This window comes from Corylus avellana, chromosome ca3 (genome assembly GCF_901000735.1).
Source record: "Corylus avellana chromosome ca3, CavTom2PMs-1.0".
NCBI lineage: Eukaryota > Viridiplantae > Streptophyta > Magnoliopsida > Fagales > Betulaceae > Corylus > Corylus avellana.
Window position 1 is genome coordinate 34663211 of NC_081543.1, and position 25637 is coordinate 34688847.

The 25637-nt window shown below is 34.0% G+C and overlaps 1 protein-coding gene and 1 long non-coding RNA gene across 3 annotated transcripts; one reads left to right on the plus strand and one right to left on the minus strand.

The window, feature by feature from the left end:
- The first annotated feature begins 3561 nt into the window (after nt 1–3561).
- On the plus strand, nt 3562–8508 carry LOC132175332 (uncharacterized). Its single transcript, XR_009439418.1, has 3 exons — nt 3562–3574; nt 8200–8277; nt 8417–8508. It is a non-coding gene; the product is annotated as an uncharacterized LOC132175332 (long non-coding RNA).
- Nucleotides 8509–12269: 3761 nt separating this feature from the next.
- Nucleotides 12270–24339, minus strand: LOC132176430 (MLO-like protein 11). Of its 2 annotated transcripts, XM_059588631.1 has the most exons (16): nt 23803–24339; nt 23312–23536; nt 22042–22099; nt 21701–21936; nt 21404–21520; nt 21045–21105; nt 18820–18917; nt 18006–18080; nt 16507–16592; nt 15642–15691; nt 15404–15444; nt 14978–15148; nt 14797–14832; nt 14057–14124; nt 13911–13971; nt 12270–12934 (listed from the first exon to the last, which is right to left on the minus strand). In XM_059588631.1, exons 2-16 carry the CDS (start codon nt 23435–23437, stop codon nt 12542–12544), a joined length of 1677 nt encoding a protein of 558 aa, XP_059444614.1. In that variant the 5' UTR covers nt 23438–23536; nt 23803–24339; the 3' UTR covers nt 12270–12541. The 2 variants fall into 2 exon arrangements, with proteins under 2 accessions (XP_059444614.1, XP_059444613.1); XM_059588630.1 differs by having other exon boundaries at nt 23312–24338.
- Between the last annotated feature and the right edge of the window lie 1298 nt (nt 24340–25637).

Consider the following 25637-nt stretch of genomic DNA (forward strand, 5'->3'; position numbering starts at 1 on the left):
TTTTTTTAATTCTTATTTTTTAAATTGAAAAAGAGACATTAAATAGAAATTCAAATTTGAGATATTAGCATTAAATTTAAAGTATTAACATCAAATTTGAGATATTAGCACTAAATTTATGATGATTGAATTCCTTTTGAGTGATACCATCCTTAAAAATTAACATTACACCCTAGATTTTAATTTTAAATATAAAAACAAATTTTGAGACATTATAAATTAAATATTAACTCATAAAAATTTAACTTTATTATTATTTTTTTTAATATATATCCGAGCAAGTACTAGGAAGAGAGAGATTTCTACATTTTATTTTTTTTTTCTTTTTTTTTTCTTTTTTTTAAATAAAGTCACGTTAAACTTGGACAAACTTATGTGACTCTTAACTGCGGAAAAGCAAGACTCGAGTTGCAAATTAAAAAGCCGGAAGGCGAATAACTTTTGGCGCTGTCCACGCGATACCAAAGGAGGTGGTGCTGCTTGCAAAACCTCTTTCGTTGTGTTTTCTTCTCTGTAGAGACTGGAGAGGACAAAAGAATGGGAAAAAAAATTAATTTAAAAATTAACAAAAAGAAGTGGGATTATGAAGACTCAATCTAAAAACTTCTTTTACGGTTTTCTAAGCAAATAGCATTTATTAAAGAAAAATTGGAAGATTACGTAATGTTAAGAGCATCCCATGCTTTTATAAAAGTAAATTTTTTTTTTTTTTAAAAAAAAGAGCATCCCATGCCCAAGTGGTCAAGACAACATGATCCTCTTCGGCTTAAATGAATTTGAGGAATTTGGCTTATATGCTGTTATTAAAATAACAGCATGTATGTTGTAGTTAAATCAATGGTCAAGATTGAATTTTTCAAAATCTCTTTTTCATTTTCTCTCTCTTATTAAATGCTTATAAAAATAAGTCAACTTTAAAATTCAATCTTGACCATTGATTCAACTACAGCATACATGCTGTTATTTTAATAACAGCATATAAGCCGGATCCGAATTTTGAGAATATTCAGTTAGTTATACTTAAGAGGTATTGTTGTCATTTTACTTTTTTAGGAGACAAAAATACTCTTCAATATAACTAACTGAATATTTTCTGGTTGAAATGAACTAAAGAGCAGTCTAATTCATATCTGTATGGAATTGCGAACTGGAGAGGAGCCTAAATCATATCCGTATGGAATTGTGTTAAGAGTTAAATTTTTATTTTTAGTATATGAAAAATTGGTTCGTTTAGTTAAGAAAAAAAAAAAAAAACTCTAAAAATCCTAAAATTGCGTTTTTTTATCCACTGCTCCAGCTTTATGGTTTATATATTTTATTATGTTTTATGTTGCAAAATGATAGATCAGCATATTTAAAAGTATGGGTGAAAGACGATTATAATTAGTGGTTATTGGCTAAAACTTCTAATCGCAATTAGTTAAGCAATTAATAAAATCGACTAACCGCTAACATCCTAGGCAGTTAGTAGTTTTCCAAATTTTAAAGCTTAGGTGGTTAGACGATTAGGGCTATTTTAGTCCTAGTTAAAAGAGCAAGGTATCCAATATTAATTTATTGAGTAATCTTAGGTACCATCTTTTTATCATTTTAAAATCATCTTAAAGTTGATGTGGTTTTTAAAATTACCATTAAATTTTAGATGAATCATACTTGAATTTTGATTCAATGGTGATTTTAAAAGCCACATCAACTTTAGAAAAGATTTTAGGAAGATAAAAATATGGTACCTAGCATTACTCTAATTTATGAGGAATGCTATATATCTTCCTAAAGTCAAGTCATTCAAAATGTGACGTGACTTTTAAAATCTTATATAGATTATAATTGGGTGGCAGGGGTAAGAAAACAACCATTCTTTATTACGATTCTCTACCATTTTATTTCCCTCTGAACTTGAGAAGAACAACCAAAGCAAAGATAAATGAGGTGGACAGACACAAACCCAATAGGCCCATCTATGGTTTTTTATTATTATTATTTTTTTAATCAATGGAAATAATCAGTTACATGAGATCCAATAACAATAAAAGGATGGGTACTCCAACAATAAAACCAAAAGGAAAAATAGAGTACAGAAGCTCAAACGAAAAATACAGTACAAAAACAATAACTAAGTATAGGCAATAGTTTCATTCATGATCCCTAAAGAACCATAAACAAGCCGAACTTTTCCAAGGGCCGCACTAAGCGGAAAAATGGTAAAAGGACTCGGTTAAGATAAAAGCAACAAATACAGTGAAATAATTGTTGTAGGAGAAGTACTGCAGTAAACTGAAACAGGGTTCGTTGAAGGCAAAACACCCGCCTATGGTTTGAAGTTGAGAAAAAAAACTCTAATGAAATAGATTTAGCATCTGACAAATGTTGATAAGAGACTCCAATATCACCCGGTGTTCAGTTTAATGTTCAAAACATGTGGTTAAAAAAAAAAAAAAATAGTAATTTTAAAGCGCATTTAATAAAAATATAATTTTTTAAAATACAATTAATTGTCTGATAAAACTACGGTCAATACACTCAATTCCCTTGCTTGTTCCATGAAAACTGAATTTTTTTTTTTTTCTTCATGTTTTTAGAATATTATTTTTTTTAACATACTCCAAAACAAGATACTTTTTACAATTTTATTTAAAAATGCGCATTTGGTCCACGAAAGTGGGGCCAAGCGCACTCTAAGATGTTCTGAAAATAATTTTAAGTTCTTTGTTATTAGGTAATTTGTTAGTTTTTTGTTTTAGAAAAAAAGAAAAAAGAAAGAAGCAAAACAAAGAAGAAAAAAGTCTTGACGAGGAGTTGTTTACAATAGTTTGACAGTATGAAATGGAGATAAATTAATATACCAATTGATTTAATTTAAGAATATTAAGTGACAAAAAAAAAAGAAGTAGAAAAATACCTAAAATAACATCAACATTGTTGGGAATAGTGAAAAAAAAAATATTAAATAAGGATATAACAGTAGGTATAATTTTTTTAGTCTGGTAGTTTAATTGGTTGAAGACTAACACTAATTCGAATTTCCTTCTTCTTCTTGTTCAGAAATGTTATATATATAATTTTTTTTTAATTATATATGTGAATAATTCCCCTTGCCCATAACCGAGCCCAAATTGTGAAAAAGTAAAAGTAAAAGAAAAAAGAAAAAAACCCAACATTTTCAAGCTAAGCAAATTTAGGAAACTGTAGAGACAAAGCTGCATGTAATCCAACCTCACTACAGAACATGGTGCGTGAATTTAAATTTCTGTATATGTTTGGTTAATATTAACCATTTTGAAGTTATATTGATGCTTTAGTAGGGCTGTATTAGGTTATGGCTAATGCTTGCGATTTTCACTGTCTAGACTTCTAATGTGTGACTCCCAACGGATAAATATTACTATGGTCACGCGCACATAAAATAGTTGCAATTGGTTTATACTACCCTTTTTGCTTAAAAAAAAAAAAAAACCACTTCACCGTTCACAAATCAATCAAGGATCCGGCTACAGAGCTACTTCTTAAACCTTCGACTCAAAAACCCAGTTTCCTAATCGATCCTCTCTCTTCAGCTTGTGTCACCCTCCTAAAGGTACTCTCTCTCTCTCTCTCTCTCTCTCTCTCTCTCTCTCGTTAATTGATCTGTGAGTGTTGAAGATAAAGATCGGTCTCATTTGAATTCAAATAAGTGCCCAGATCCTTGGTAATATCTGAATTCAAATGAGTGCCGATCTTTATCTTCAACAGTGAGGAAGGTGTAGAATGGTTGAAAATGATTTGGGTAGTTTATATTTTGTTTCGTATTTCTGGGTTTCTTTGATATTTTCTCTGTAACTTTCTATGGGCTTTAGCTATGTTATTTGGTGGCTCAATTTGGTGTTTATCTTTGTAAAATGCAACTCATTTCTTGAACTTCATTGGTCTTTTGAAGTTGGGTTTGGCTTCGTTTCGGTTTCCAAAGAATTTGCTATAGAATTAATGCTATATCATGCTGTTGGTTCTTGAGTATCTGCAGTTGAATAATCGATTGTTGCTTTCTTTACTGTCCTACGAAAACAAACGAATTATTTTGATTGTGACTAAATTGTTCGGCTTTGTATTTGATGATGAAAATACGCCAAAAAAAGAAACCTCAGAAAAGGGAATAAAGAAAGCGATGGTAAAATTTTCAGACATAGTCAGTTTGGAGAGTAGGAAAATAAGATGGGAACAATACCTTAATTGCGGTGTGGCTTCCATTTTCTTGCTTGGGTAGATACATGATGTTTCTGCAGCCTCAAAACAGCAGTGTAAAACAGAGTTAAACCATTCGTTCCTCTTAGTATGAATGGTTCTTTACTTCTTTACTTGAATTGTGGGTTATTTTAAATAAGAAGATTGTGAACTAAAAGTAAAAGATTTACGCTTTTCTTTCTCAGCGGTTCTTTTTTCCCTTAGAAAGAAATTGTTGGAAACCTTTCATCTGTGCAAACGAAACAAAATCTCTTCAGTGATTTTCTTGCGCGTTTTCTTATTACTATGCACAAGGAAGATGATTGGAGTTGAGTGTAAAAGGGCTCCTTTTTAAAGTAAAAGTGTGTGGCAATCGTTGATCTGGTTTAGTCTTAGTATTAGCTACTAGATTTGGGTTGTTTTATTTACTTGAGTTGGATGAATTTATGTTATATTCATATTATCTTATCTCTTTTCAAATTTACCCTTATGTTTAAAGTTGCTGAAAATTTGATCATGATACATTATTTTTGGTAATTGTAAATTTGGTTTATGAAATATATTTCTTTAATATTTTATTGAAGATAAATTATCGAATATAATACTAGCTGCCTTGGCTTGTAGTATGATAGGTGTATTATGATATATATTGTGATAGATATCAACGCCAGCCACAAGTTTTGACTTTTATAATAATGGAGAAGAGATTGTACAAAAATAAAGCTCAACAAGATCAAGATAATTAGTTTACAAAGGTATTCAAAACTTTTTTTAAGTATTAATTTGGCATTATATTTTCTTTGCTTGAACTAACATCTTTGGTGCTATGTTTGCTTCTTCTTCTTTTTGGAGGGGGAGAACTTAGTCTGTACTAGTTCATAGGGTCCAATATGATATCTCTTCCTTTGAATGTTAGATATGTGTTTAATGTCATTAGTGTTCATGTTTGTAAGGAAAAAAAAAATTTATACGAGATTGAAGAAAAATGAGATACATTTTATTAAGTCATGAAGTGAGGTTTTTTTTTATGGACCTCCTAATAGTTGATATATTTTTTTTCTTTCTACATTAATATGAGTTATTGGTTGGCCATCTATATTTAATATATAGGCATTCACCTGAAAGCATAGATTTGCTGACATTTAACAAGTTCGGAGCTTGCCGAAAGCTTAGAGGGGAACAAAGAGTAAAATGTGTAATGTGAACTTTATTTTATTTTATTTCTTTATATGAGAAAACGGAAAACTCGTTTTAAATTTAACACGGGTCATTGCTTAGCCTAGTTGAATTGAGCTTCTAATTTTTTCTTCAATAACTGAATGTTTAAATTTCCTTTTTACCCATCAATTGTTTGGCATTCAGATTAAGCCTTATTTAACTTTTTTGGTCGTGAAACTTTGTTTTAGCTTGCTTTGGTGTTTATTATTTAAAAGATGTTTTTTTAGGAGTTCATAAACTATGACTTCAGCCATAAAAAGAAGGAAATATTTCATGAATTCTGATTTGATTTACGTTGGCAGTCTTGCATGCTCCAGAGAGAGTTTTCTTTTCTGGTTTGTGGTTTAGAAGGCATGTAATGTTTCATAAAGGCATGTATGTCATGTATATACAAGTCTTGTATTTTTTTTCCCCCTCTTTTTTGTTTTTTACCGTAGCAAATTCATGGCAAAAACCTCCCCTTAAAATTCCTTCGGTTCTTTTGGTAAAAAGTAACAGCTAATCATGCTTTATTTTTACCACAGAGTACAAAGAAACAGAACACACTAGTTGCAAATTCTGTGTAAAGAAAAACTAAAGACATGGTCTGTCATAGTTTGAGTTGATTTTAGAACCGTCATTTACCACCATTGGGGTTTGCTTTTGATATTGATTGTTTTTATATGGAGGGCCTTCAGGGTGAAGCTTGGCGTGTCAGCTTCTTTACCTTTAGTGGAGCAATTGCATTTTGCACCCTTTTCACATCTTTTTTTTTGTTTTTTTTTTTTTTTCATATGATGAAATATAATGTTATGGAAACTGGTTAGTTTTATGTACCTTTGGCTATGAATTTAATTTATGAATTCACATGTAAAAAATATGTTTCAAGAGAATGGTACAAGACATGTGAGTGAATTGTGGAATTTGTATTCTGTGAAAGTAGCATGTAAATATTTTGTAATGAGGAATTGTATTCCTCCTAGAAAATTATGAACCAATAAGAAAGATGATAGTGGTAGTTACCGGGTTTGTTAAAATGATAATGTAGCAGTAACTACCAGGGATTGTAAATTGTTGATTGAAGGGGATTGGAAGCGGTGCCACTTGGATTGATAGCGATAGGAGTAGCTACTGGGGAAATGTGAACATTATGAAAGCAGTATAACCGGGAATGATGACAGTAGTAGTAGCTACTGCCTACTGGGATGGAAAGCAATATTACTGGGATTGATAGCAGTAGCAGTAGCTACTGGCGAAATGTGAAAATTATAATAGCGGTATACCAGGATTGCTAGTAGTAGCAGTAGCTACCGGGGAATGTGAAATTTTGATAGCGGTATACTGGGATTGTTAGAGGTAGCAGTAACTAATGAGAAGTGTGAAAATTATGGGTATACTGGGATGGTTAGTGGTAGCGGTAGCAGTAGCTACCAAGGAATATGAAGATTATGATAGCGGTAGCAACAACTATCGGGAAATAGACAATGGCATAATTGCCTTGAGATTTTAAAAGAAGAAAGAGAACATATTTTATTTTGAAAAACTAATGATTTCTAGAAAGAAATGAGTAATTTGGTCACAGGGTTGTGTTATTGATGTATTTATTTACTTGTTTATTTATCATGTTGAAATTATTGATATTGTTGTTTACTTACTGAGTCGTGTACTCACCATTCAACCTGTAAATTTTATTTATAGAGAAAATAAAGTGTGGTGTTAACCCGCAGGATTAGAGGGAATTACTAAGACAAAGGCCTCGACTTGACGCTCTAGACATCAACAGAAGATAAGATAAATTTTTATATGATTGAGGTTTTAGTGCTCTGGTTTATTGGACAGTGGATTGAAAGTTTAAAATTTTCCACTGTTCTAGCTTTGTCAAATATTTCTTTCTCTTTTCTGCTGTGAATTTGAAACAAGTTTAGTTTACACCTTGAGGTTTCATCTTTATTGTAGATTAGAAGTCGGGAGTGACATGTTTATACTAGAGTGTGGCAAAGCTTGGAATTATTTTTGTGCTCCTTTTCCACAAGAGACTACTTATCAAAAAGATCACTTTTGCCCCCATTCTAACCCATGATAAAGTGTTGTTTTTCTTCTTTTAGTTTGCGTAACTGTTGAAGCAGTGTTGATGATTGTTAAATCACTAATTGCCCTAAAAGTTTAAGTTGATAGGAAGATGTAAATTTAATCATTTAATTAACATTTTAACAATCCTCCTCATGTGTGGGCTTAAAGTCCAACGTGTAAAATATTTAATTGAAATGAGGGATGAATTGATGCAGACAATGTTTGAACTCAAGACTTCTGTTATGATACCATGTTAAATCACTACTTGTTCCAAAAGTTTAAGCCGATAATAAGAGGTAAATTTAATAATTTAATTAACACTTTAACAATGATGGTTATAGCTACAAGTTGCTAACTTTTCCTTAATGTAATCAACAGTTCGCATTATGAAACTATCTGCCACTATCCTCACTGCCTTTAGAACTAGGCTCATATTATAACCTTTTGAGGGTTATCTAGTTCATTAGCACATCATTACGTTTCATTGATGCATATCTTTGTGACACTTCTTCTTGGTAATTGCAATTTGAATTCAGGCCAGTTATACCAAAAAAGAAACTACTCTGTTGATTAGATAACAAATTCTGAAGTGATAAATTTGATCATTCAGATTCCATTACCTTACAGTTTTTTTGATCTTAAAGCATCTGGGTAGCTTTTGGTACTCTGTTAGACCAACAATGGTGTCTAGTATTTAGAATGCTCCAATAATTGAAGCAGTTTAATGGGCTTTGGCAGCAACATATGGGAACCAGGGGAGTCATTGGGGATAAGTGGTCTATGAGGGTTCTGTGGCTCTGTGCAATTGGAAGTGCGGTCGGTATGCATCCCTAACTCCTTTTTTGTCAAAGTTTTATTCAAGTTATCCTATTTGGTTGCCAAAACAACATATTCTGAGTTTATTTGGAATAATTTCATTACTCTTCTCTGTTGGTGGTGATTACTACTTGTTTAGGCCTGTACATGGTCGCCGTAGAAAGACAAACACAGAACAGGAATCGCATGTTGGCTGAGAATTTGAAGGCTATGGAAAGTGAAGGAAGTACCGAGCATGAGCGTGCTTAAAATACAGACATATTAACATGACGAAGAGTTTGTATAAACAATTTTTTCTTTCTTATCCTTCTTTTCGCCTGCTCGTTGATGTCACTGGCTTTTGTCTCTGTGATAATAAGCTGTTTATTTTCAAGTTTTGGGGGATGATAGTGTCTTAACAAGTCAGATGGTATCTTCTAACCAGGCGAAAATAAAGAATGACTCAGAACTTTTGGTGCTTGAACATTTTACATTTTCACCTGCTGCCCTTCTCCTTATTTGATGCCAATAATTGATCATGCGCTTAAAAAATTGGTGCTTGAAGGGTATATTATTGGAAATACCAGTAGAAAGTGTAATATTATTGGGTTCACGCTAAGTTCCGTAAGTGCAACCCATGCCAGCAACGATTGCCATTAGACTTTCATGCAAATCACCGGAAATGCGTTTTCCAATGCAGTTAGTAGTATTTGTTCGTTAGGAGTGCATTACGCATGGCTTCTATAGGCTTTGATGACAAAATCACTAGTATGGTAGTACCCATTCGCTGGAATTATTTTATCAATAATATTTTTAGATGTAATAAAATAAAATTTTAATTATGAAATGAAGAGGATTTTTGTTCCCAGTTGCGAGGGGGAATGGGATTCGAAATGGAAACGAGTAATTTCGTAGTCGATATTTTATTTTATTTCAATATTCTAATGAAATGACTTAGTTTCATTTCATATTATATTAATCATTAACTGGGCATGTCAGATAATCTCCCGCCTTCGAAGTTAAATAAGTAATTTCATTATTGGAAACACAAAAAAGGGTTACTAAGTAATACATGTAAGTTAGATCCATAATGTAAAAATGTTGATTCGAGTTTGTAGCTTATAGAGTAGAGGCCATGAATTTGATTGGTTCCATTGGGAACTTTTGATCTTACAATATGTAGAAATGTAATGGTGGTGTTTCATAGTTTTGATGTGACATAAAAATAAAAAATAATTTTGAGTGTTTTTGTGTGAAAAAAATTGTTTATTAATGTTTTAATTTTTTTGGGTAGAAATAGAAAAAGAAAAAATAGAAGATGTTAGCATAAAAGGCTGTTGAAAATGACTAAGAAGGGGAGAAGGAGCACGTACTCCCCCACTTATGCGACTCACACAGCGCACATGACTCCGGATTCCAGGAACAAACAGCTGCAGGCTTTTGGTGCTTTGTATTGCCATTTCCCGCAAAAACTTACTCTCTATATCGACAAAACCCATGAAGACCTCTGATGAGTATAAGTAACCCAAGACCTGATCTTCAGAGCCATAGCACTTAAAAAGTACTGAATCAAGATGGCCCCACTAAGATGTGGTTTCGTGGGTTTGTTGGTATTGCTTTGCTTAAGCTTCAGCAGTGGCAGGGAGCTGTTGCAGACTGAAGGTGACAAAAAACTTGAAGCAGAAAAATGTCGCACCGGCTCTACTGGTCTGGGGATAGGAACTGGCATTGGCTTTGGTATTGGTACTGGCAGTGGCTCCGTTGGTGAGGGGATAGGAGCTGGCATTGGCTTTGGTAGTGGCAGCGGCAGTGGCTCTGTTGGTCAGGGGGTAGGAACTGGCACTGGCTTTGGTAGTGGCCGCGGCAGTGGCTCTGTTGGTCAAGGTGTAGGCACTGGCTTTGGCTCTGGCTCTGGCTCTGGCGGTGGCACGGGTGGTGGGGGTGGCACTACTAGTCAAGGGTTTGGTGGCTGCCCAGGATATCCAGGAGTTGTATTTTGGCCTGGTTCTTGCCCCCCACCATCCGGAATTGGTGGTAGTCAAGGGTTTGGTGGCTGCCCAGGATATCAAGGAATTGTATTTTGGCCTGGTCCTTGCCCCCCACCACCCGGGATGGGTGTTGGATCTGGTTATGGCACAGGAGCCGGAACTGGATATGGCTCTGGTAGTGGAGTTGGAATGGGATACGGTTCAGGTAGCGGAACTGGATACGGCCCAGGTAGTGGAGTTGGAACTGGATATGGCTCAGGTAGCGGAACGGGATACGGCCCAGGTAGCGGAGTCGGATTGCTTGAAAATAAAAGCGCTAGAGACATGAAACACTTCCCTGGAGAAAATCCTCAACCATACGGTGGCTATCAGCCGCCTATTTCTGCACAAATTTGTCAACGGTGTCTTCAATATGGCGCACAACTTTGTCAACGGTGTCTTCAGTATGGATATCCTCCAAAATCGAACATTTTGGACGGAAATAAGCCTGCTCAATACGGGGCCCGTAAGCCCATCAAGGAAGATGCTAAACCCAGCTCACCAAAATTGTCAAATTAGCCAGCCAATGAAGCCCACTATTAGTTCGAGCATGACACGTGTCAACGTCTAATTAAGAAAATACCTAGCAATAAAAGCTTATGAGAAGATGTTTATTTATTTATTTTTTATCTGATTCAACGCATAGTCTCTTGACATAAGAACTTTTTTCAAAAAAAGTAAATCTTTCAGACTTCCATTAAAATTTAAGGAGAAATATTTTGCTAAGCAAATACAATATTTTAAATAAAGACTTGACACTTTTCCATTCAAACTTGCTCCAATATTTGGCGAAGAGCGAGCTGCTTTCGTTAAATAGTGAGCTACTTTGCTGACTTTACTATTAGTATGCTCCACATACTATTAATTCATATGGTTTACATTGATTTACAATTAACTTCCTACGATATTAAAATAAATTCATATGTTTCTAGGATATGTCAAAAAAATAATTTAATCCTTATGGTCAAATTTCATCAAAACATTTGATGGATTCTGTTAGGTGTCACGTTAGTGCAATAAAATGACATGTGTTACCCTTAATAAAAAATATATATAAATATTAAAAATATTTTTTAAAAAAATTAAAGAAATTAAAAACTTAAAATTTTAATTTTAATTTTTTTTTAAAAAAAAACAAATGAAGGGGTGTGGCTTGCGAGCCACCTCTGGGTTGGCTCGTAGGCCACCTCTTCAGCAATTACCCCTTTTCTTTTTTCTTTTCTTTTTTTTTTAAAAAATTAAGTTTTTAATTTCTCTAATTTTTATTTTTATTTTTTTATATTTTTATTAAGAGTGACACATGTTATTTTATTGGCTATGATATATCACTTAACATAATTTATCAAATGTTTTCACAGAATTTAACTACACAACTAAATTACTTTTTTAACATACCACATCGACTTCTAAGTATATTTTGATATAGAACTAATTGTAAATTAGGTAAATCACATGAACTGATTTTGCATTTTTTTTTCTTTCCATATTTTGAATAAAGACTCGACTCTTTTCCATCCAAACTTGCTCCAATGATTGGCGAAGAGCTGCTTTCACTAAATAGTGAGATGCTTAATTGACTTTCCTATTAATGTGCTTTCCTATACCATGACTGAAAACTATTTAACATAATTTTCATGTTATCAATCAATTGACTATACCAACAACAACATCCATCCCGCCGCAATGCAATTAAGCATAGTTGAGAGGGTTGTTGCTGTCCAAAGCGGCAGCACCGAGAGTAAAAAAAATTATAGGCCGGTAGCGGTTTGTAATTTTTTCAAAACTTACAATCGCTAACATTAATTACCTAGACGGTTAGTAATTTTTCCTAACCGCCTTAAAAAACAGTTAGCAATTAGTGCGGTTAGCGGGTAGTTATTAACCGCTAGTCTTTTCACACCTGCACCTTAGCACATACACACGGCCATGTAACAAATATTATTCTTCCTAACAAAGAAACATTTTTATGCTGCAGAAGTGTCTTTTCCTTCTACGTTTGTTGTTGCTGCGCTCCACTATTAAAGGGATGAACTTTTTTAGGATAAAAAGCTGAGAAACTAGAATCTGATATCATCACTATTTTCTAAGTATACGAATCTGTTACATGGAAAGCTCGTATATTTGACATGTACTTAATCATGAAAAGCTCGTATATAGACTCTCTAAATTTTTTTTTTTTTTTTTTACTGTAATCCAAATAAGACCTAAACTTATCAAACACGATATATATATATATTTTTTTTATCACCATTGTTACTTCATTCTCCTCTGGTTGGCATAGAGAAAGATCTTGGAATACCATCCGCCTTAATCGTCAAGGTGACTGATGAAGAAATTGACGCGGAGGGTCGAAGCAGAGGTGTACCTATCCTGCTTGAGGTTTCATTAGCAACTGGTGAAGGACTGGTTGCAATAGCAGAAGCTGGCTGTAACTCGATTTCAGTACATGAAACATCGCCAGTTTCGGGGGCATCGAGCAATTCATGATCATCTTCCTCAATTGACATTACTGTGCTTGTGTCAGTGTGTATAGTAGAGTCATCAGTGAAAAAACCATGCCGCCGCCGCCTCCTCCTGGCTGCCTTCCCCCATCCATGTATAGTCTCCCTTATCCTCTGAGGAATTAAGGCTGCCTTATAGTTTGTTCCCATCTGAAAAGAAGAGCAAAAAAAAAAAAAAAACCCATTACTTTAAAGAATCTTAGTAGATGAAATGTGAAGGCACCAAGCATTTGCCTTAATGTGATCCATATTAAATGCTTCATTGATGCATCTTTATTGCGTACTGTATACAATCTTGCACACATAGCTTATCTTCGAGTAATACTATAAGTCTTCCTAAAGTCCTCCTAGAATCATCCCAAATGTGATGTGGCTTTTAAAATTACCGTTGAATTTGAGATGTGATTTATTGACTTTTGATCTATTAGTGATTTTAAAAGCCACATCACATTTGTGATGGCTCTAAGTAGACTCTAGGAAGACTTATAGCATTACTCTTTATCTTCAACAACAATAGACAGCAAAATAAGGCAAACCCACTATCCTACCCGTAACGCAGTGTCTGGATTTACTGCTACAAAATAACATGGAAAGACCAGAAATAAATTTAGTAACTATGTCCAGTTAAGTTTTTTGTTATTCATAGGCGTTCAAAAATTATCTGCAAAGCAATATAACTAGCAAACATTAATTGTACACCCTAAAATTTCAAGCAAGTCAATAGAAAGTTTTGTACTATGTTTTAGACTTCAAAAATCCAAAAGTACATCACAAATGCCCATCAAGTTCGAAAGAAGCTTCATCGTCCGATTAATTTTTTTTAAAAAAATAAATAAATAAATTGCAGAGCAGGTTATAGTTGAGGTTTAAAGCAGGCTAAGAGACAAAACATATGTATCTCAGAGTGTGAGTTGTATTGACCTATAAAAATAGAAGTTTATCAGTCAAACTCTGACCATCAAAATGAGCATGTTCTCAAAGATCAGTTCCCACCAAGAATTATAATTAGTTTGCTTTTGTTGCAGAAGTAAATTCCTCAATAAATCACATTTCCTATCGAATTTATAAATATGTAATCTCAAGCATATGCTATATTTCAACTCTAACTGTTTACACGTAATAATACCTGAGTAACCAGTGCATATAGTGGCAAGGTGCTGTAGCTGCAGACGAACTGTCCAGCAAACCTACAAGATAATGACAGTTAAAAAGTGCCCATGAAAGTAACATGTCCTGAACAGGATCATCACAGCTAGTTCAAAGTATGCCTACCCCAAAATCAGCCTTAGGTACACCAGAAAATGATTCCTAATAAAGCAAGAACCATACCCAAACTGCCACTGTAAGCATATAAAAAAGAGATAGTTTAGTTGAACTGCATAGATCCTCCATCCTTGGATATTTAAGTAAAGGAGAAAAAATCATCCCAATGGCCAAAATGGGTTGACAGGGCCACCCCATAAGTTTTCAATTTTTATTTTATTTTATTTTATTTTATTTTATTTATTTTTTAAGGTTTAGTTTTTTAATTTCTTAATTATTTTTATTTTTTTTAGGACACTTGGCATTTGTATGTGACGATACGTGTGACGAAATGTGACCGATGTGCTAAGTTGATATTTTCCCATAAGTCAGATATCATTTGTTATAAGATTTGAAACGCAGGTGGAAAAAAATAAAAATGTGCAAACTATGTACTAAAAAAGTAATCAATCCTAAAATTTTAAAGAAAAACTAAAAATAAAGATTTCATTGTGAATACTTTATTTTGTAACCTCTTAAATGTTTCTATATATATATTTTAAACAGCTTAGTCAAAATCAAATCATTTTCTCAAACTAATCTTTGTAAAATGATGAACAGGAAACACAGGAGAGAGAAAGAGTACAGAGAAGATGAGCAATTAAAAAATAGAAATAAATTTCCAAGTTAATATGAGATTGGTCAATATTGAGTTGAAAAAGTCATCTCGAGCACTCCAAATACCAATCTAGTCAAGGAAGAGAAAGTACCCAGAACCAAAAGAATGAAGCCAATTCAAATGCATTCTGCAAAGATAGGTAAAATAAAGAAAAAAAACATACTCATCAGTTTTACTTGCCAGATTGAAAAGTAAAGAACAGATCATTCAAAAAAGAAAAAGAAAATAACTTTGCAACTATCTGCAGATGCATCATAATAACTTTTGCCAACCTGGAACAGAATAAAATGGATCAAGGACAACAATAGTTCTGGCTTCTTAAACCAGAAAAGATCATTCCGAGGCCTCAGCTTTGCTCCTGGGAAGAATCCAGTTAGGCCTGCATTCTCTAATGCCAAGGTTGCAATAACATGCTGCAGCTTTGTGCCCACTAGAAGAACAAGCTGCATGCAAACATGTAGAACCAAATTACATGACATGTACGCCGGGGAACTTGCAGCCATGTAACAAATCTTTAGGTAGATGAAGGTCCCAGCAACTGGAGATTTAATTTTAAGGTGTAATATGTTGATTTCTTATGTATATGTAAGTTTGTCAACAAACATCTATGCTGCCACTTTAGAATGTACAATGCATTCAATCAGCACAGAAGTACTGCGAAAGCTACAAATGGAAAAAGAAAGAAAAAGAAAACTTACTGAAACAGGAATGATCGCTATCCAGAAATATAGATTAGACCCTGTATCAAGCACCAGAAAAAAAATGAGTTCAGATTACCAATATGATCAGATCAGACAACAATCTTCAGATGGGATAGACCAAATGAGGATTAAAGTACCAGAAGTATAATAATTCGAGCACAAGTAATATTTTCCTTCATTTAACCAAAGAAATCATAAAACTATTTATGGCCTCCTTTTCCATAATGTGCAATACCTTTTACATTAAACAGCATGAAAGCAACAACGAATCCCCACAATGGGCCACTGCAAGAGATTAAACAGACAATTTAGATGCCAATTTCACAAAGAAAATCGATAATGCAAAATAATATTAATACCCAGGAAAAATAATTAGCGACCCAGAAAAGCTGGCCGAGGGTCTCAGAGGCAAGTACAACTCAGTGTCCTTAAACTCCTGCTTATCCTAGACTAAACAGCAAATTTATTGATGCATCAAATGCATATATATATATATAATGAAAACTAAAAGGAAACAAGTATTCACACATAAATTATATTCCCTCATCCAGCTGTTATACCCCGGACTGTGAAAGTTAAATCTCATATTGAGTGGGTACTAGGTGAAACAGCTGGAGCTCTACTTGTAACATTGACTAGTCATTTTGGATATAGTGTAGATATGACTAGAACTTCTCTAGACCTAGACCTATATGCATTATTAGGTATTATAAAAGAGTCCTTCAATGTACGCCAGTGACATGGACCTCCACCTCACCCTCAGTAAGAGTTCAATGTTCTTTACACCATTTTCACCACAAATTGATTTTATTCAAGGAATTTTTAAATAGAGTAATCTTTTAAGATAAAGAAGGCAGAATTGTATGATTACTATATGAACCCATAAGGTAAATATAAATGATGCTATTTTGGTAATCAGGAAGTATGTAACCAACAGAATGGAATAATATTGGATTTTGATCTCATTAGCAAAAATAATTCCAAAAGTGATGCTTATAGCTCAATAAACTGGAGATAAGAGGTCCTCATATATGAACAGAAATTAATACCAAAGCTTTGAACATGATGCAATGAAATAGTGGCTTTAAAAAATTAGTCACCTCACACCAACTATCATTTGGAATTCTTCTTCCATGGAGCGAATCATATAGCTGTGAAAATCATATTTCAGTGTGAGGTTGTGATTCTGCCATGAATAAGGAAAAGAAGGAATTATTCATAATGCAGTATGAATAATAGAATTCCTAATATATCATCAGAAGACAACTTTTACAATGCAAAATGCCTCTACAATTTAAATATCAGGAGTGGAGACATGAGAAGAAACCAGATTTTAGAGTCTTGTAAACATAACAGATAGGACTCTGCATAAAACCATCACTATAGAAGATCCATAATAGAGTTCCACAGTAGAAGCCAAGACAAGTTCAAGATTGCGAAGACTTACCAAGATGATAAAGCATGCAAAATTTTTAAAAGACATACAACCTGAAAATGGATTGAAAATACTTGCTAAAACAATTCAAAGATGATATGTAGGGTTTGCTATGTATTACTATGAGAGGTGCACTAGTTTAACAGATAGTGGTCATAAGATTATCATTCAAAACTATCCAACGAATCCATAGATAGATATCATCTTCCTCTATATTACAAGAAAAGTCTTCAAATAACTGTTTTTCCAGCAAAATATTTGAACATCACATAAGTTTGTCTTCAGCATGATTTAATGTGTTTTTTTCCCAGCACAACAGACATGCAAACCCAATTGACGATATTAAGATTGACTCACATTTCTGGATATAATTAATAACTCAAAGGTGTAATCCAAACCAAATGGAGATTGTAAAAAACAAAGAAGGGAAAACTACATTTACCCCCATGAACAAACACCTGAGTTGCAATCACCCCACCAAAATTTAAAAATGACAATCAACCTCTCAAACTATCAACACTTTCAGTTTGCCCCTCCATTAGTTTTTTCTATTAACTTAGACAGAAAATGCATCCCGCGACTCAAAAATCTGTTATATCCCCAATTAGATTTGTGAAAATACAATTATGCCCTTGGGTGCAAACAATCCCTTGGGGCCACACCCCCTAGTGAAAAATCAGCGACTTACCCAGTTTTGTGTAGGGAAACTTTCGAGGGTGCAGTACACGGGACCGAGGTTTACTCTGCAGGGGTGGGTCCGAAGGACCCTGCCTCGTAAAGGTTCCCAATATAAAAAAAATACAATTATGCCTTTGGAAAAAACCTCCCCTAGCCTTGGAGACCACGAACTAGCCGTGGGTGGTATTTTTAGTTTTTTTGTATATTTTTTTATCAAATGCAAGGGTATAATGGACGTTTTGAGTCACGTGATGCATTTTCCATCCAAGTTAACAAAAAATGCTAACAGAGGGGGCAAATTGAAAGTGCTTGGTAATTTGAGAGGATTGATTGTTACTTTTTAAAGTTTGGTGGGGTGATTGCAAATCGGGCGTCAGTTCGAAGGGCAAGTGTAGTTTCTCCTAAAAAAACATTTGTATGTTTGAAAGTAAAATCATCATATGCCAGACTAAAGCTATGCCTTGCATGTGTAAGAATATCACCTACCATGATGAAGCCCTTACGAAGTGTAAGGTAATCAGCACGAACAACCGAACGTCCAAATTGCCTAAAGAAACATGTCTGCATGCAATATAACAAAATCGTAAACCTTAATATAAATATTATACCAACACAACAACTTCAAAAGTAGAATAAATATAGATGCTCTTTCAATTGGAAATATAAAAAAAGTAATACTTCATAAAGAACACACACACACTGACTTCGCTAAAAGGCAATATATGAAAAATTAGAAGAAAGTAAGATATAAACAAGGGAAAATCAAGTAGGTCAACAAGAATAAAAGAAATTGAAAACAGCATGGTTGGTGGAGAAGAGAAAGTATAAATTCTCCTAGCAATTACCATAAGGTGGCTCACTTATTGCACATGAAATACAATACAAATTCTTCGCCGAAATTTTGCAGATATTAAGAAATGAACCCCTGATGCCTTTACAACAGAACTATGGCAAAGTTGGCAATTATAGTGTTTAAATTACATCTCATCCTTTCAACTTACAGCAATATATTGTCAGAATTTATTTTCCCCACTCCCACTAACACTCTAATTATCTCTCTCGCATAGATAATTTAAAAGAAGGAGAAAAGACAATAGATGAGTAGCCAAGTCTAGGCACCCAAATCAAATACAGTAAGCAATTGGAATTCTCTACAGCTAAACAATGTTTTCCTAATGCTGCTTATCAATTTCATATTACTAGCCTATAATTATTATTTTTTTCTTTTTTGCTTTTAAGCACTACACTATTCTTAACAATACAGTATAACACAACAAATAAAAGAAAGTCATGTACCTACCACCCAGACAAGGAAACTATTCCTGACGACCAAAGGATTTGATGTATGAAGCTTGACAAATGTTGATTGCCTTCGCAATGTCTCCTCTCTTGTGATTTCTGTTACAAAATAAATATATTCAAAGTACATCTTTGAAAAAGAATTAGACATACAATGGCAATGCTAAAACACATCAACTTAAATAAATAACCCTATCAATCATAAGCAAGGCTGAACAACATAACTGATCGCTCAACAACCAGTAGTATACTTTCAAAACTATGTCTGCAGATTTAGAATAGTTCCTTGGATATTGTTAAAATTTGGAAAGAAACATCAATTCTCATCTCCTTTTTTTCTTTTAATAAGATTGAAAAATAATTAAAAGCACAAAGGGGTTCACCCCATGCATCCCAAGACCAAAACAAGGAAATTCTAAAAGGAAAAGAAAAACTAGCTTCAAGAACCTTAAAAGTCTCAAAAAAGGGGATAAACAATGCAAAAACAGTCTCTTGGTTCTACTGATTTGCAATAAACTCCTCAAGGTTTAAAAAGTGGCTTATAACTCCCTGTGGTAAGCATAAATGGCAAATAACTCCCCATCTTGAACTTCCGTTTGAAATTTTGACAAAAACCCAATATATATATATAAAGACAAAGAAAAAAAATAAAATAAAAATTCTTTGGGAGTGGTTGAACCACCCCCAAGCTTTTTGGTGTGGTTTAGCCACCCTCTCTGGCCAATCTGGGGGTGATTAGAGCACCCCCATAGAATTTATTTTATTTTATTTTATTTTTTATATTTATATATTTTTTGTTTTTTGATTATTATAGGGGACACGTGCAATATTACTGGTGGCTGATGTGGCACTCTAACGGTTTCAGTCAAAATTGCACACAGAAGTTTGGGGTGGGAAGTTATAAATCCTGAGGGGCTTATTGCAAATCGGTGCAACCATCAAGACTGATTTTGCATTTTTCACACAAAGGAAGAAGAATAAAAATCAAAGTAGCAACTTTGTGCAAACATTCAATTAAAAAGCAATCGTAAAAGGAGCAACTAAATCCTGAGCTGAGGAAGCTCAACATCATCAAATGTCCTATTGTTTAGGGTGTATAAGGCATTAAGGAAACATATTTCAAATCAGCTAGCACCTATTCTTACCAAAGTGCTTCATCAATACTCTTACAACTCTACAACTGCTCTAGGCATTATCAGTATACCAACTAGTACAAAAACAAGTGACCAAAGCTATCTGGGAACATCAAATTGATGTAAAAGGTGATCCACAGTCTCTCTGCTCCAACCTTGTCAGTCACTCACAATCTATTTCCACGTAAGAAGATTATCCACTATAATTATCTTCCCCTGAGCTTTAGGCCAAAGAAGCCAATCTTATGGGGCAGCTTTGCCCATCAAACACTTTTCACCAAAAAAGAAAAGGTTAAAGATATGATGTGGGAATGAGTAAAGGGTACTTGGACCAAATAGCATTAACCTATGCCTACAATCCTTATGTACCAAGTTCCCAGCAGATAAAGAGAGAATTAACCTATACCTATAATTGCTCTTAGGTTTAATTGTACCAGATGTAAAATTTGCCTGGGTATGGGAGTGTAATTACTTTGCTGGCTAGAACAAAAGAATATACCTAAATTATGAAAAAGAATGATAGTAACACTAGTTTCTGCCTCATTTGAGCTTTCATGGTATGTAACTTCTGTAGTTTCAGAACCCAGAAAGCCTCACTCACCATATGTTCTTGAAAGGCAAACTTACACCATGCAGGTTTGCACTGCAATGTATCTGAGAAGGAGAAAGTTACCAAGAGTTTTGGATTGGTAAGAGTACTTAATATTATACAGAAATCTTTATAGCTGGAAAACTTAATGGATGGGTAAGGATGTTGAGAAAATCTTTGACTAGATGGCAAAGCATCTCCTTCAGCACCAGAAACATAGATCTCAATTTTTCATTTATGGCAGGGAACTATTCTCTGCCAAGTTACTAAAACCTAAATCATCTCACCTTCACTTGCTCTCTAAGTTTTTTCTTAACTTCTTAAAATCCTCTCCTATAATTAGCAAAAAGATGTTATATGGGTGTTCATTTTCTTTTGTTGTGGAATTGTGAACACCCTCGAATGAGATACAAAATATGTGTAGCGTATTAGACTTTAACTGGCTGCAGAACTACCAAAGATGAGTTTTATTCAATTATTACTCACAACCACCTTAGAGCTTACCAGTTAATGAATCGTGCCGGTCCAGGTGAGCCTCATCCTCCCATACCCTCCAACTGTGAATCTGGTGACATTGTTACAATGTTAAACATATGCCAATACAAGAAAGACACTTGTCTTCTATTTCATTGTTTCAAATTAAATAACCCAGTATATCAAGAGTATGAGTAAACTTCAGAGAAGGATGAATGTATGTAAACTAAATAATGTACCATTTCCTTCAAAAGCTGTAAATGAAATCACACCAAAACAATAAATCAATATTTCTCTGACACTCTGCAGCTCCTACAACAACTAAATAAAAAAATGAACAATGAACTTCTCAATTACGTTCAGGGTAAGTACAACACAGAATGTCTAACCTTTACAATGGCCAGCAACATTGTTAAGCAGCTGTAAGATATGTGAGTTATTGCCATTACAAAGATAAAGCGGTGCAATTGCTCAAGACCTTCATATGAAACAAATGGCTCATGATCCTGTGGGACAGAAGAAATTCTGAATGACTTCAAGATTGGTCAGAAAGTAAGCAGGATCTAAAATATACTACATAGACACTCATAAATATCCAAACGCATGTAACTATGTAAGTATGTACGTGTGTATGCATACAAGAAAAAAGAAATTGATCGTTTATTTTTTATGGAGAAGTCACATACTTTTCCACAGGTATTCTGATTCAACCCATTCAACGTCCTCCTAAACAAGTGAGGTAGAACAGAAACCATCAAGAGTTTACGGTCCTGGGTTAAATTCTTTTCAAGTTCTTCATCGATCTCTGATCTGGAGCATGGAGCAAAAGTGCTATTATAGAACTTTGATGGGATGCAAATATTGGCTATCATGCTCGAGGTAGCTGTTAAAAGGAGGGAAATAAATCCAAGCAGCATCAACTCTGAGGACAGAAATCCACAAAATGAAAGTTTATAAATAGCACAATGAACAAACACATAAATAAGAGACGCTCATAACCAAAACATAGAACTGTAACGCAAAATACCTTCTTTCATTTTCTCTACAGCTGCAAGAAGGGGTTTTCGGTTAGTTTTCCGCAACCACTGAAACAACAGCAAAACCACAACCTCAGATAGACTAGATGCATAAGTTGTATATATTATTGCAGGTAATGCAATAAGGCAAATCAATATACTTTCAGGTAAGGAGAAAATGTGTAAGGCTCAGATATTATGTAGTAATTCTTAGCTTCAAAATATCATGTAATTGAAAGCTTTCACAATGACTCGCTCTATATAGCAAGCTGCCCGGATTTTAGCTTCAAACCCTAATTACATGTCTTAAGTAAATCTAGAAGAACATGTGAACATCTTGTGTGGTATGAGGCCCACTAAAAGATAACCTCTGCCCATATAATAGTAAATGATATTATGAATCAACATGGAACATTCTAGTACACAACACAACTTAATAAGGCTTCCTCCCAAAATGGTTCAGCAACCGAAATGCATTAATCAAACCGGAAGCTTCTCACCAGAGTTGCCCAACAAATTTAAAGTTACTAAGTGGAAACAAGGCAAGGCTGTATATAAAAGCATGAGGATCTCGGTGTGCTTCAGGCCTAGACAAACAAAATAAGTTCAAGTAATACTGTAATAGGGCGGAGCATTTCAAGGTTGTGTAATCAGGGCTTATCCACCTAAATAAATTATATATAAAGCAGCTTATCCGATGCTCAGAAAATAAATAAATAAATATCTGACAAATTCTATTTTGGCAGTTCACAGGAAACTGTCAGGTGCAATGCTATTTGCCACCAAAGACTTTGTCTATGCATAAATCTCAAGCATGGTGTTTCTAATTATCAAAATAGATCATTTAGAGCAGCTGAGAACTTCAAGGGGGTTGATCACTTTGATTCGTGCTGATAGTCACCAAACACCTAGGCAAGCCTAGGAGTAAGCCCATTCAATGGGAAAATCAAATAGCGTCACATAGAACATTCAAATATAAGAAATTTGAATCTATTATACACAAATGAGTTAAATATAATACATATCCAAGCAAGTTGCCTTAGCAGAAGTTACTTATCAAAATAGTTGCCTTCACAGAAATTTTACATCCAATCATCAACAATGTAAAATTGTCTCACCATCATGCACAAACAAATATAGAAAGAACTGTAGAATAGTCTAAAATTTCATGCAAGAATAACTGTCCCAGTCCCAGATTGTCCTTGGTAGATACAAGCAGAAGTATATATACTGCAACACTTTATTACTCAAGCAGCATAGGAATTACAGAATATTACTCACATGGCTTAACCGGTGAATTGATCGTTCCACAAGAAAAGAAACGGCAACAAAGATCGTCAGCACAGTAGCAACAGACCACGTCGGAGTCAAGGCCAAGGATCGCATTTCTTGTTCATTTTCCGCCATTCTGAACAATTCTACCTACAGGCCTAAACCTTTATCACAAAATACACCAAAAAAATTCGCATCCTACACCAATCCCATCAGAATTTTGTCGAAAATCCACTATAAAACAGAACCCATATTACAAATACACAATCAGAATCATTCCCTGATGCTCTAAAAACACACACACTAGTATAGCATAGTGCGAATCACAGTAGTAAGTTCCAATATCTGATCCCTTACTTCAAGAATGACACACAGTTCCACTCACCTAAATAGAAATACATACATAAAGGAGCCAACAGAAAAAAGATATCCCTCAAATCTTATTTCAAGCTAAAACACACCCAAAAATGACAAATGCGAAAATGGGTCTGTAAAAGAACCTGTAATCCTTCCAATCTCTTGGTTCCCAGAATCAGATAAAGCTTCAATAACCTTTCAAACTGGAAATTATCACTAACATTTACTCAAAGACGCGGTTTTTCATAAAACAAAGACTAAATCTTTCTATACTGGAAAAAAAAAAATGTCGACTTGAAGAGTAAACCCCAAATGAAACGCTTCTTTCTCTCTCTCTCTAGAAAGTTGGTCGTTTTCTTGCTTAAAAGCCTCTGGAGTCTGGACTGTCTTTTTCTGCAGCTTCTCTTTTCCTTTTCATGGGCAACTTCTTTCCCCACAATTCACAAAGCCTTGTAGATTCTGTGTCACATTCTGGAAAATACACCACCGAGATTTTCTCTAAAGCACCCACATTCAACCGGATCTATTTCAACATAAACAACAGAGCCTATAATCTGAGAAAGTGACAGCTGGTCCTTTGCGAAATCCAAGAATTCATTTTGCATGAACTTCTTGTGTTTGGAGAACCGCCATTCGGTACACTAACCCACACTACTATTTAGTAATAAAACAAAAAAAAAAAACAAGTACACATTTATTTTATTACCAAAGAACCTTCACCAGGAAGATCTCAAATGATCTTTACAACGTTGTTCGCGTAAGATTGCTGACTGTGCACAGTGGGTTTCTTTTTTCTTCTATTTTCTCTTTTCTCCTCCCGCTAATTAAGGAAATACAGTATAAAATTATTTGATTGTTTATTTTCTCATGTTGAATAAGAAAAAAAAAATGGTTTTTATGTACAAACGCCAAGATTTGGTTTTTTTTTTTTTTTTTTTAACATGTCCACATAAAAGGGAGAGGAAAATTCAAACTAGTGATCTCCGCTTTATGAGACGTAATCTTCAGTCGATTAAATTATCCCTTAAAAACAACCTCGAGATATTTGGAAGTGATTGTAATCCGACGATGTTACATTTTTTTTAAGCACATGCAAATGCATGTGAATCTACATAAAATATGACTTTGGCTTATAGTTGATTTAATTATTTTATCCTTTCAACCAAGATTATTTTAAAAGAAACCAAATCAAGATGCTCCAAATGTTTCTTAATAATTTCACATTATAAAATTGAAAGAAACAAAAATCTTTGCCATTTCTTTTGAATAAAACGGTCAAAATGGACAAACAATTATATACAAGTGTAATTACAAATAAATATATATTAACTCAGAGAAAAAGTAAAAGATTTTCTTCCTCTTTTTCTTCCCTGTATCTTTTTTTCTTTCTTCCCACTGAGATTTTGGTTGTATTCGGCTTTTGAACGCCTCCCATCATGGCGGAAGTTGGCTTCAAGTCGTTTTCAAGTGTATCGGTTGGAGACAATGACGCAACTTTTAAGGACTTTTGAAGAGGCAAGTTGGGTTCCACCCACATGACACCTCAAAAGCCTTCAAACATCTTTAATTATAAACATCAACAACTAGTTTTTGTTAATGAAAACAAAAAACAAAAACAAAAAAAACCCACACACTATTCTATTTTGTTTAATTAATGAACAGTCCCAACACATATATTGTTGCGTGAAGGGTCATATAGTAATTTACATTTTACGTAAATCATTTATATTCTCTTTTGAGGGTTCGGATAGGATTAAAGGGTATTGCGAGAGTCATGACAATCTGTGACAAAGCCAACAAAATTATTGTTGAAGGGCCGGACTAAAAATATTATAAACACAATTTAAAACAAAAATAAAGTAATTTATCACCAATATTTAATTTCATAAATATGTTCCAAAATTGATATATGAGCAACATAACATATTGGTACTAGTAAAAAAAAAATACAAAAAGTATCTAAAAGGAAAATGTTATG

Bases quoted from the DNA above. Each gene is read 5' to 3' on its own strand.
- LOC132176430 (XM_059588631.1), bottom strand. From the start codon at position 23,437: ATGGCGGAAAATGAACAAGAAATGCGATCCTTGGCCTTGACTCCGACG. The intron at 16,593-18,005 runs GTAGGTGATATT...TATTCATGGCAG, and splicing joins TTCGTAAGGGCTTCATCATG to AATCACAACCTCACACTGAA. The intron at 14,125-14,796 runs GTACTTTCTCTT...ATATGCTTACAG, and splicing joins CTTCATTCTTTTGGTTCTGG to TGGCAGTTTGGGTATGGTTC.